The sequence below is a fragment of the Xiphophorus maculatus genome, chromosome 11 (genome assembly GCF_002775205.1).
Source record: "Xiphophorus maculatus strain JP 163 A chromosome 11, X_maculatus-5.0-male, whole genome shotgun sequence".
In the NCBI taxonomy this organism is placed as follows: Eukaryota; Metazoa; Chordata; class Actinopteri; order Cyprinodontiformes; family Poeciliidae; genus Xiphophorus; species Xiphophorus maculatus.
In genome coordinates this window covers 17915627-17928418 of record NC_036453.1, presented here as the reverse complement: position 1 = coordinate 17928418, position 12792 = coordinate 17915627, and the positions used below count along the sequence as shown (strand labels likewise).

Sequence of the window (12792 nt, the reverse complement as noted above, 5' to 3'; positions counted from 1 at the left end):
ATCGGCTTTTAAAAAACTATTACCATTACTTGCGTTGGTGTTTGTTTTTCATTCTAACCAAATATTATTTGAGAAGGATGATTAATTAGTGCAATTTAGTTAATCTTCCCTTCATAAACGTATTTTGTCAGTTTGAGAAAATGACACATTTATAATTTAATTTAATTTAAAAAAATTTTATTTTATTTTATTTTATTTTATTTTATTTTATTTTATTTTATTTTATTTTATTTTATTTTATTGCGACAGAGGGCAACAGCGCACAGAACAATGTCGCTTTAGCGGAAATGACGAAGCTTTGCGGAAGTTGCGTCCAGTAAAACAACAAGGCGCCAATTTTCCGCCAGGATCTTTTAAATGAGCTGGCCGTGGCACACGGCCAAATGGAGTGTCCGCATTGCGCACGTCTGCGCCAGGAGCTGGAAATGGGGCTTGACTCACTGACCCGGTGGGGGGGAGCGAGCTGGAAAGCTTTATCAGCAAGAGCTGAGCAGCCATAAAAGAGTTTGGATGAAACCTTTTAAGGGCTGGAGCAATTCCTCAAAGTGCTCCTTTTTCAATTTTCAATTTCGGAAAAGAGGATTATTTAAGAACTGCTCATTTGGAATGGAGAAACTATTTGTTAGAAAGTTCTGCCATATAATACAAAGTACCTTTCTACACATAGATAAAAGATAAGCAGTCTGATCATTTGTATGTAGTGAGAAAATAAATGTAAAAGCTCTGTTGTTAAGTAATCAAGTTGTAAGAATAAAATGTTTATAAACTTCCTGCCAAAGATAAAAATCTAAACTCAAACTACAACAAAAGCAGTATAAAAAAACAATATTAGGTTGTTACTATGTTAAGATAGCTATCAAAATATGAATATTGTTTACAAAGCATTTAGTAGTTCTTTTAATTGTTTTATTTAGGATTTTAAGTCGCCTTAATGGTGAGATTGTTCAAGATTTAAACAGTCCCAGGTCTATCATGCATCAAAATCTGTTTCTAAATCAGATTCTAAAGCTAATGTTCCAGATTCTTTCAAACAATTTATGGAAATTAAGGTGAGTTTTTTTTTTTAATTGATCGGGGTCTTCCTTAATTTAATAAGATTCTAATAAAAATGAATCTTGACTGATCACCACAGAAAAACACATTTTCTTAAGTCAATAAGACCTTTCTCAAATAACTGTGTTGTATATTTATGTCCTAATCATCCTCAGAGTCACCATTGGCAAGTTGCAGGTCATGTCCCTTTGCTCTACGTTGGCTGCTTCTCTTGTTGACTCTTCTGTGGAGCTTCTGTTGGGTCATGCAAGGACTCAGATTTGGTTGGTCATTTGTGGGAACTGATGTCTATTTGTTAGTTTGTCTTGGAAAGTCATGATTTGTGCAATGCCTGATTTAAAAAAAGAAAAAAGCACCATCTCCCGCAGGCCATCTGGGGCATGTGAGCCACTGTGTGGTTTACACTCAAATGAAAAACTCATGGATGACTGTTCCCATTTAGTATTTTAAAGCTAAATGGAAATAATCCATTTAGCTTTAAATGGATTGCTGAATGAAAATAAAAAGATGAAGCTGTGTGCTGACTCTATGTTCACTATTTGCTTAAAAAAATAATCACTTTAGTTTTGTTTGTTTTTCAGCTGAAAAAAAAGTTACGGCAAATCCTGCAGGATAAAAAATAATTACCTTTTGATGCAAAGAATGAGAAAGCCCAACTTTCTATAAACAAAATGACAACAGGTAAAATACCATGACAGCTTTAATCCAAGATATAGTTATTTTCCAGATTATCAACAGCAGAACATACATTAAAACCTGATTTGATGGACACTATTAAGGAAGGAAAGTTATTTGGTTAGCTTAAGTTTTGGAAACAGCATGGCTCTGCTTTCCCTCCTGTTCGCCGGGTCTCGAGCAGATGTCGTCACGGCCGGCAAGAAACGGCGAAGCTCAATGACGTCACAGAAATGCAGAGTTTAATTCAATAGAAAACACCGTATGAATTTAACAAGAAAACTTCAGAGTACACAGAAGTACATTCTTTACCTGAGACAAAAGAATTAAAAGAAAAAGAACAAAGGCGCCTTTGGAGACAGCTGATGCTTAAAAGCAAAACAGGGCAGTTGTCTGAATTCTTATTATTGAGCATTCCCTTTTCTAGTGAAGGCGTTTCTCTTTGTTAATATATGCAAATAGGGCGTACCTCTGTTTTGACCAACCAAGAGCTACCTTGGAAAAAACTTAGACCTTCCCCTGAGTTTTAATGACAAATATCAAGAGTCATTTTAGTTATTAAAATTATAAGTTATTTTCACAAAACCTATCCTGCTCCTCTGCAGTCAGCTTCTCCAAAGATTTGAATCTTTACCTTATCACAAACAATAATGAGATAGAAGTCTTTTTCATCCTGTAAAACATAACATTCAAACCATTCCCTTTTGGTTTCCGATATTGTCATAGTTAGTACATTTTCAAATACATTCCATTTAACTAGATTAGTACTTGTAACTTGGGTAATATATTTTAATCTAACACACTATTGCTATTAATATTAAGAAGGTGTATCAGAAATTAAACCTCAGTGTTTCCAAGATTCCTAAGTTGTGATCAACTCCAGATGCAACTCTGAGCTCCTGAGAAACCCCCGACCTCTGACCTGCGAGCCGGGGAAGATATTCTTTATGGCCTCCTAATTTAAAACCTTTCAAGAGCTTTGTGTTTTATGGCTGATCTAAGTTACAGCCTTGCCAGAAAAATGTTTATCTGTGAACTCCTGCTTGCATCTGCTTTTGTCCAAAGGAATGTTGGTCTACTTAAACACACATGGCATTAGCTTAACTATATTAAACCATCAAAAATAGCCATGATTCCTTAACAATACATAATCATTCATTCATTTGTTAATAGAGGGAACATTTATTTTCAAAGGTTGCATAAACACTGAATGCCTGTCATGTGGGGTACAACCAAAAGGTCAAAGTCTGAAAAGAGAGCAAATGTGTGAGTTTAAAATGCCTTGAGTGCACATTTTATGTTATGATGCAATTATAGCGTGCAGTTATGCTCCGTTTTTCAGAAATTTCAGTGCTGTGTAGTCTTGACTATCATCTCCAAGGTTCTGAGAAAGAAAATCGATCATTCTGAACAGATTGATATGGAAATCTCTGGACTCATCATTGGACTCAACCAGTCCGCCCGTGGAGGAGCACAGTGCCTGTGTTCCCCAGCTGACCACGCCAATCTGTGAAGAAGAAACAAATCTGTCATCTCAGTCATTACTTTGATTGACCTGTTCTTTTTACGCCATGTTTATGACGGTAAATAACTTTCTGACACATTTGCTGCACACGGCTCTTTACCTGGATTGTCCGCTGGTTGAAGTTCTTGAACACAGCGCCGCCAGAATCCCCTGTCCCGAGAGTTTTCCACAGACAGAGTTACCAAACTGGACCACCATAAGAGTATAATCCGTGGAGATAAGAGTATACCCACCTGTGCATGCTATGTGATCTCTGTACCCAACCCGACCACCGGTGCACAAGAAGTTATCGGTCACAGCAACCCTTTCGTTTTTTGTGGTGATTCCTGGTGCCGAAAGAGCTTTTTTGATGCACAAATCTCGCTGCAATAAACCGTTCAAGCATCAAAGAAACATAACGTTGGCAAACAAAGCGTCTCATTTATATAAAACTTACGTTTTCTCCAAGCTTGGCGTGGACGATTTTTTCTGCTACCAGCGGGTGCTTCCTTGTTAGGAAACCGAGTTGCTCACGGTAACTCTTTAACAGGACCTGCTCTGTTAATTCAGAACACAATCATTTGTAAGGGGCCTCCACTTTGACTCGAATCATAACTTGACAGTCTTCAGAATTGTATTTGAAATGTAATCAATTACAAATTTATTGATGGAACTTGACTTAATGCTGTGTTTTGATTATTGATTCCATGTTGCCTTGTGTTTCTGTGTTTGATATGATGTAAAGCACTTTGAAATGCCTTGCTGCTGAAATGTGCTATACAAATAAAATTTGATTGATTGATTGATTTCTCTATAAAACATTTTCTGAATCTATAAAATGCCTTGCTCCACGAGACTACACTTTTTCAGAAAAAGAAGGAAAGAACGTGTGCCATCTTTAAAGAGCCATTGGACTAATTTGTTAAAAAATAAATAAATAAATAAATAAAATTGTTTTTTAGAAGAAAGCTACACTTCAGAAAAACAAAGTTCCCTTTCAGTCCCTTCTTTTGATTTCCATAATGTAGCACAAGGAAGCTGGGTGAGTGCGGTGTTGCCTTGAAATGCATCTGCAGGCATGTCTCCATTTAACTAAAATTGCTATCATCTAATCATAAAGTGTTTACGCCTGATTTCAAGTGTGCATAGCAGAGCACAGGAGCCAAACCCCCAGACCTTGTTGCTTGCATGTTGACTCGCCAACCAGGTTGAGAGCGTCGCTGGTCTCCTGGGTGCAGGGTATGCATATTGGTCTGAAAGAAATTCAGGTTTTTGAAGCAGGAATGTGAAAATTGCTACATCAATTTAAAAAAAAAAAAAGTCTAACTGTAGCCATATTATTTAAAGACAAAGATGTGAAAATACCTCACAAATTCAGAGATCCTCACTGGTTCTTCCAGTCGGATAATGGCCAAGTCATAGTCATAAAACTCGGCCACACCTTCTTTGACTTTGGCCGTGATGTTGTACAGTGGGTGCAGCGTGAAACTTTTCACAGTTTTCACTGCATAAATAAAGATTAAGCATGTGCCGTGATTAATTATACTGACTGATTCAAATAGTCGGCGAAATGTAGTTACAATGTTGTGTTCAAAGACAGTATAATAATCTATAACAAATGTCTAAGGCTGCAACTGCATATTAAATGGTGATAAAATGGAAGCTTGTTTTGTCAAATTGAGAAGGAAAGTCAGTGATATTTACCTTTGCTGCCCAGTCCATCTTCAATTTCAACTACTATATTCGCTGGCAAATCACCAAAGGTGAAGCAATGAGCAGCAGTCAGGACAAAGTCCGGCGACACCAGCGACCCGATGCAAGTTTTTGCTTTTCGTCCCTGAAGTTGTACAGAACAGGCAGTGGAGAAAGTGTATGCTGTTAAACCAGCATGACTTTTTGCTAAAATAAAGATGGAACATAACTCTAACAGAACCATAAATAAATGGTGCTGCAACACATATATTTCATGGCATTTTAATGCTATTTTGCTGTATGATTAATTAACTAAATTGCTGAATTATTCACCGTGTTAACAATAAACGCCAACCATGGGTATCTTTTCCTTTTGCTTTCTTTATCTTCCGTGGTTTCATAATCCCTGTGCAGGCCACACATACCTACAACTTCGCTTTCATCTGCAATAAGCAGAACAAACAAATACATGGTTAGCGTAAACGGTAAACAAACGGGACAGTATTTAGAAATTTAAAATAAATATTTAAACTGTAAAGGAAATAAAAATAAAAAAACAAGTATAGAGCCTGTTGCATTAGATTAAAAGACTCCACTCAGGTCCACTGAGGGGCTTCATCACATCCATCCCCATCAGAAGAAAACAGCTCTCTTCCTGACTACTTTGGGAAACTAGAGAACCATTCAGAGCCCCATTTAAGATCACTTACCTCCCTGAGCTAAATTAATGCCAAATGAAGAAATACGGGAACTATACCAGCACACGCACACAGACACGCACACACACACGCGCGCACACACACACACACACGCGCGCACACACACGCCCACGCAAACACACGCACATCACAGCTGACGAAAAAAAAAAAAAACAGAGGCTTTTAACAACTTTCCCTTTTCAAAGTTGACTCACCAATAATTAAATCAAAGGTCTCCTTTAATTCTACGATTTTTGACATCCTGAAGTAATGATTTCCTCCGGTTCCTACAGTGAGGGGCTGCAGGTCGTCGTCAAAGATGTCACTCCCAATGGCGAAGATATAGATGTCTGCAAAACGGTGTTACTTTGTAAGTTTGTGTTTCGTTTACATTGCAGATAGCAAAGAGCCCTGCAAAAGTATTCATACCCCTTTAACATTTTTAAATTAGATCAAATTACAACAAATGTAAAATCTCATGAAAATGTATTTTCATGAGATTTTACGCACCAATTCAAAATAGTGCATGATTGTAAAATTGTAGAAAGTGGTACACTGTTTTAAATTCTTCTTTTTTTATTACAAATGAATATCTAGAAAGTGCTCAAACATATAATTCAGCCTCCCTGGGTCAATAATACAGTATTTACAACAGTGTAATGAACAAACATGCATTAGTGCATAATTTTGAAGAGAATTATGTATGGGTTTAATTTTTTTCATATCTTTTGAAGCAACATGGAAAGGTTTTTTTTTTAGAAGACACTGAGAAGCTTGACTGATGGAAGGAGCAAAATGTAGACCGATCTTTGAGGAAAACCTGTCAGAAGTTGAAAGTATTGACTCAAGAGGGGTTGAATACAAATGCAAGCAACACTTTTCAGTTTTGGATTTATTAAAGATTTTGAAACGCATGAACACTAGGCACTATTTTGTTGTTAATCAGTCAAATAAAAACTAAATTACACTTACCAAGAAAGTCATCTCTTGTGCCGACATTGTTCTCCGCAGTGTGATTCATATAGACTGTGTTCTTTATTCTGGCAACAGTAGGCTCAGGAGAACCACCCATGTTATACGCACCTGTGGAAAAGGTCTTGCTTGTAAAAGTTTCAGATGTAAAAAAATATATATACGTTTATTGATATCCCTAAATAAGTGTGAAAACATATTTTCTTTTAATGTTGTTGTGGATTTACAAAGTAACAAGAAAAGAAACATAGAAATGTCAGCAACATAATCAGATGTCAAATAATAATGTTTTTAAATAAAACCACCGGTGCCACAATTATTTTTCAGAATAGGGTTAGAGGCTAGAGAAATGAGAAACATCTGAATAAGACAAGAAAACGTAACATTCTGTCGGAGATCTTGTCTGAGACTAAGTTTTAAAATAATAGAATTTATTCCAATACATTTTTTTATATAGTTCTTTTGCTTGAAATGTAGTCCCCTGGAACTTAAATGCATAGATATTTTATTTATTTTTTGCATTGATCAAAGACTGAAGGAAAAGGAAATTATTAACATTTTAAATCTATCCTGAAACCAGTAACCGAGTTTTATGTCTTTAGCCAAAGGTACTGAAATATATGAAATAAGATTTTTTTTAGACTTGTTACAAAGGATATCAATAAACTGTGGAAGGTTGATGTGTGTTTGCAAGCAATATGTGTGATGTAGGCTTGTTACCATCTGTGAAAAGGATCAGGGCATGCCGATGAGCTTTGAATCCCTCATCTCCAGCTTGTCGCTTTATAAAAGCCATCTGTTTCTCAAAGGTTTTGAAGACCATGTTCAAATCTGTTCCAGTGATTTTGTCTTTAAACCAAACGCCACAAAAACACAGATGTTAAATCAGAGTCCAGGTAGGTATTTAAAACCGTTTTATAACCATTATCTTGTGCTCGGGGTAGACTCACTTTCTATTTTAAACTTTTCCAGGTCTTCTATTACTTTATTAAGTTCCACTGTGGCATTGAAAAAATCGAGGATGTTGACGACCCTGTATATTTCAGATGAGAAGAAGACGATTTCGTAGTTTGGAGACACACTGAAGGAGGCGATCTGTGGAAAACAACAACAGTTGAGGTGCGGCGGTCCTGTGTAAACGTCGGACACATCTTTACGAGCACAAGTTAACTTGAACAATTGCTGTGAAATGCTTTGTTAATCCAGCACGCCTGATACTTTAAATTGCTTAGGGTTGTTATCCTATAGAGAAAGCTATCCATTTATCAGCTGGGTGCTTTTCCAGAAGCGGACTTTGACAACGGGCCAAGGGCCTCGCGCCAAGGAACATCAGTCAAGATTATGATTTGTAATTCATAATTAAATTTACCTCTAATAGGCTGCTGTTGTGGCGGCCAAAGGGAACAAGAGACTGTATGTCAAATGAGCCTATAAGTGCGTGGAAGCACTGAATAAAAGCTTCACACACAATCGGACCCAACTGAGTATTTTTAGAAAGACGAATTCTCATTTACATGTAAAAATTGTCCACTCTGTGCTATAACATGTCTTTTGATTAATTTCATAGATTGAATAAATGTCCAGACCTAGTAGCACTAACTGCTACGTTTCTAACCTTCTTTAAGAGCTCAGCAAATTTATTGCCAGCACCCATCAACAGGAGTCTGTGGTCTCACCCTGTGAGCATCCTCAGACCCTTAAACTCCACCCGCAATCAGCAGAGCCATCATAGAATAACTGCAGCCCAAGCACTATGCTGCTGAGTCTCTGCACACTCAGCGCATCGTAAGGCAGAGGGGGCTCTAAAGCAGTTGACCTTTCCATTAGAAAATAATATAAAACTTTTAATATGACCGGCTGATGACACCTAAATGTCTCTGTCTTTAGCCCAATTTTTTTAATGAACAGTAAAGTTTATGTTGCCGATCATTATTGTGGACTGAACAAATGCTTTGTGAGTTTATTCTAACACCCTGACAATTTTTGCATTGCAACTTTAAAAAGGGGCGACGCAAGTACAGTAAATATTTTGTGAATTTGGAACGCCTGCAGTTGTGCAGGACAAAAGAATATCTTTTAAATGATTCTGCTGCTGAAGAAATGTTTTAAAGTCATAAATACTGCCAGGTTTACGTGTGGGTTTTCACTTTGTGTATCAGCATCCTCGTGGTTATTTTTATTTCAGACAGGAATATTCCTCATGGGTTTTTGTCACATTTGTTTGCTCTCCTAAAATTATAACTGACATATTTTTTTTTTTCTTTAAAGACGTCCTTACCTTTTTAATCAGAGTTATGATAGCGTCTCTTGCTTTCTCAAAATCTTCTTTTTCTATGCTTTCTGAAATGTCCACACCTATGTAGATGTTGAGAGTCCCACTTTTTGAAATCCTGATTAATCTCCCTTCTTGGGTATCATCTGAGTAACAAGAGGTTTTATGAATGAGCCACATTCATACAGTTGTTTTACATGTGCAATCAGGAATAATTAGCAATAAATATCTTTTTGTCATGCCATGTGTCATGTCACTCTTAGTGATGTTTAACAAAAGTAAGACATTTGTTTCTAATATATTGCAGTTATAGTTTCAAATATTGTCATAAGATGAAGTCCAGGAACTTACTAAGAGATTGTGTAGTGGTGAGGGTGCCTTTAATCGCACCTCCAAATGATTCTGCAACCTCGCGTGGGGTATCAAAGGTGTGCTTATCTGAAAGAAGTAGCAGCAAAATTAAACACAATTTAATTCAGTAATGCAGATTTAAAGATCTAGGGAGAAAAAAGAGTTTCGTTGACTTAAACAAAAGAAGTACAGACAAAAAAAATAAAATGTTTGGTAAGCGTTTCCTCTTACAGTGGAGCAGCCTTAAAAATGTACAAAAGACAAGATGCTAATCAGGTTTTTTTAATACATGCTAGGCTACGTGATGCGGCATTGTCTCCATGGTTACTAATGGTTAGACGCATACTTTCCCCATAGTTGATATCTTTTTAATCATACTTACTTATAAAGTATATGAACGTTAATCTTCTTTTCTTGTAAAAAGTGTTCGATGCAATCTGTGATTACACTGAGGGCTGACAGTCATTATTATTGACAGCAGCTGTCCGTTGTCGCCATATCTTTCCTCATTAAAAGTTATAAGATAAAATGACATGTTTGGTTTCTGTCCTTGTCTGTTTGTGCAACCGACCGCGCAGGGCCCTGTGACCATTTCTTAAAGTGAGATCAACTAAATAGAAGCGATATGAGGCTACCAGTCTGTTTTTAGACTGGTTTTAAAGGAGCGCATTTTGACTGCAGCCATGGTGGAGTGGGCGGAGTTCTGGAGAGCGTGACGTCACATGCAAAAGGTCAATAGCGGTTTATTTAGTTCAGCGGACTCTAAAGCGCTTCACACTGTATTCAGTCATTCACGCAGTCATTCACATGACGATTTAATCAAGATGACTTCATTTTAAAGTAGCTCTGTACCTCAGGAACATATTGATTAATAACTATTAATATGAAATTAACAAATCTTACAGTAGCATGCTGGCTCTGTCCCGGTCCACTGGCCGTTCTCCAGACACACTCTTTCCTTAGAGCCCACCAAAAACAGTTCGCCATTGCAGGTGTATCTCACTTTGTCATCAATCCCAAACATATTTCCTGCTCTAGAGGCTCCAGGTGGGACTCCAGGATCAGGACAGGCAGAACCGGCTGGGGAAAAACAGAAATGAAACTCAGTTCTCGACTGTTATTTCTAAAAGGAAAAAAAAGGTTTGAGGTCTTATTTCCTGAAATGTATTGGTGTAGTGTACTCTCTATTACATTTATCTACATGTTTTCTACCTTAATCATCCTTGTTGGCTGGCACCATGTTTGAAAGCTGCATTAATAAGGACGGTGACTTCTTCTTTGTTTTCAGATGTCATCACATCATAAGGTCTAATCCTGTCTCAAATACTGATTCTTAACCCATTTAATTCACTCCTTACACATGGGTTTGTCCCATATGAAAAATCTCTATGCACCCAAAAAGTAAGCAAAACAAAGCAAAGCAAAAAACAATGAAATGTTGCTCAAGACTTACAGTCACGGCTGCAGATTGGAGTGGAGCCACTCCACTTCCCATTTGGTAAGCAAATCCGTTTGGACGATCCTCTCAATGTGTATCCAGAGTAACACTCATATGAAGTTTCATTCCCCACAAAGTACTGGACCTCAGGAGGAGACACGTTTCCATTCTCCATAACATTCGGATCAGGGCATTCAACAACTTCAGGAAAATCAGCAAAAAGGAGTCAGAGTTGTTACTTTGCTGAAGTCTGGTGTGAATTATGAATCACTCAAAGTTGTGTCGCTCACGTTTGCATTTCTGTGGTGAAAACCTCCTGGGTGCTGGTTTCCAGGAGCCATTTGGCTGGCACATACGGGTCAAAGCAGGATATGGGTAGTATCCATCGTTACAGCGATAGATGAGTAAGCTGCCTTTCTTCAGCTCCTTGGTCAGAGTAAAATTACCTCCCTGGATTTGCATACCATGGTCAGTGCAATCACAAAGAACCTCAGCACCTAAGCAAACAGACAGACATTTTTGTTTTTTGGTTCAGTTATTGTGTTTTTTAATCACAAAAACAGGCACACAACTACATGGTGTATGCTTCACTGTGTGGAATGGCTTTCATCCAAGGAGAGCTTGAAGTTCCATAATATAATATAATATAATATAATATAATATAATATAATATAATATAATATAATATAATATAATATAATATAATATAATATAATATAATATAATATAATATAATACAATACAGTGGCGCAGTTGGTAGAGCTGTTGCCTTGCAGCAAGAAGGTCCTGGGTTCAATTCCCGGCCCGGGGTCTTTCTGCATGGAGTTTGCATGTTCTCCCTGTGTATGTGTGGGTTCTCTCCAGGCACTCTGGCTTCCTCCCACAGTCCAAAAACATGACTGTCAAGTTAATTGGTTTCTCTATATTGTCCTTAGGAATGAGTGTGTGTGTACATGGTTGTCTGTCCTGTTTATCTCTGTGTTGCCCTGCGACCTGTCCAGGTTGTACCCCACCTCTCACCCGAAACGTTCGCTGGAGATAGACACCAGCATCTCCTGACCCCACTAGAGACAAGAGTGTACAGTATATAATATAAACACTTTAGTCTATAACATTGAAGTGAAACAGTGAAATATTTCCTATATTAATTCTTGTTGTCATTTTATTATTTATTTATGTATTTGTTACTTTTTCAGTTTCTCTAATATATATACATATACTGTATATATATGTATATATATATATATATATACACTGTACATACACATACATAGCTAATTTATTAAACATTTGCACTTCAAAATTCTTTTTATATAAAAGTTAGTAATAATAATAATGTTATTTACTATTAATATTATCATTAGTGATCGATTGCCAAAAACAATTGAAACTGGTGCATTCATAGATTTACCAGGAAACTGTAATCTTCAGTATTTCAACAGTAATGTTCACTGAATAAATAAAATTTATCCGGTTAAATATGTTAGAACCTTATACTAACTTTTTTTGTATTTAAATCAAGGATGTTAATTTTACAGGCACATAATGACCATTCCATAATTCCAGCATCTGACTTTTTAAATTTGTATAAATAAACTTTTAGGCTCTGGTGATATCCAACAAATTTCACACATTTCACTCAAATGTACAAGAGAGACACCTGGACATTCTTGAAAATCTGGAGTTATAAACAAAATGCAGGTATTGCATGTTAATTATAAGTTCCTTACCGAAACTGAGGAGCCACAAGAGTGCAGCATACCAGCTCCAGTTGCTAGAAGCCCCCATGTTTCAGCCTAATGAGAGAACAAACTGGAAATGTGATAAAATGGCAGGAACATCTGATTTATTTCAGAGTGGATAAGGTTCAGGTGGGGGTGAGGGGTACAAGGACAAACAAAAACTAGTCTGTTACTTATTACCTGTTTGAGCAGTAAAAGGAGATCAATATGTGTGTTTCCCCAGAACGTTTCGGTTTAGAGTACTTTGTTTAAAATGTCTGCCCAAATACGAAGAAGAAAGAAAGGATAACTCGTAAAAAAACTAAAAAAAACGAGATGGCTTAGATAACTAGGAATAATCAAGCTTTCTTATGGATTTCCTCCTTAATTTTCTGGAACCACTCTAAATTAGGCCA

At 36.9% G+C, this 12792-nt stretch overlaps 1 protein-coding gene across 1 annotated transcript; it reads right to left on the bottom strand.

Annotated features, from left to right (window-relative positions):
* Window positions 1-2889: 2889 nt before the first annotated feature.
* On the bottom strand, window positions 2890-12491 carry LOC102235456 (complement factor B-like). The gene is made up of 18 exons (XM_023342852.1): window positions 12386-12491; window positions 10946-11152; window positions 10671-10856; window positions 10121-10297; window positions 9218-9304; window positions 8873-9012; window positions 7545-7689; window positions 7315-7443; window positions 6595-6705; window positions 5838-5972; window positions 5258-5367; window positions 4937-5069; window positions 4598-4736; window positions 4409-4485; window positions 3690-3790; window positions 3487-3616; window positions 3354-3403; window positions 2890-3235 (listed from the first exon to the last, which is right to left on the bottom strand). Exons 1-18 carry the CDS (start codon window positions 12441-12443, stop codon window positions 3053-3055), a joined length of 2298 nt encoding a protein of 765 aa, XP_023198620.1. The 5' UTR covers window positions 12444-12491; the 3' UTR covers window positions 2890-3052.
* Window positions 12492-12792: the final 301 nt, after the last annotated feature.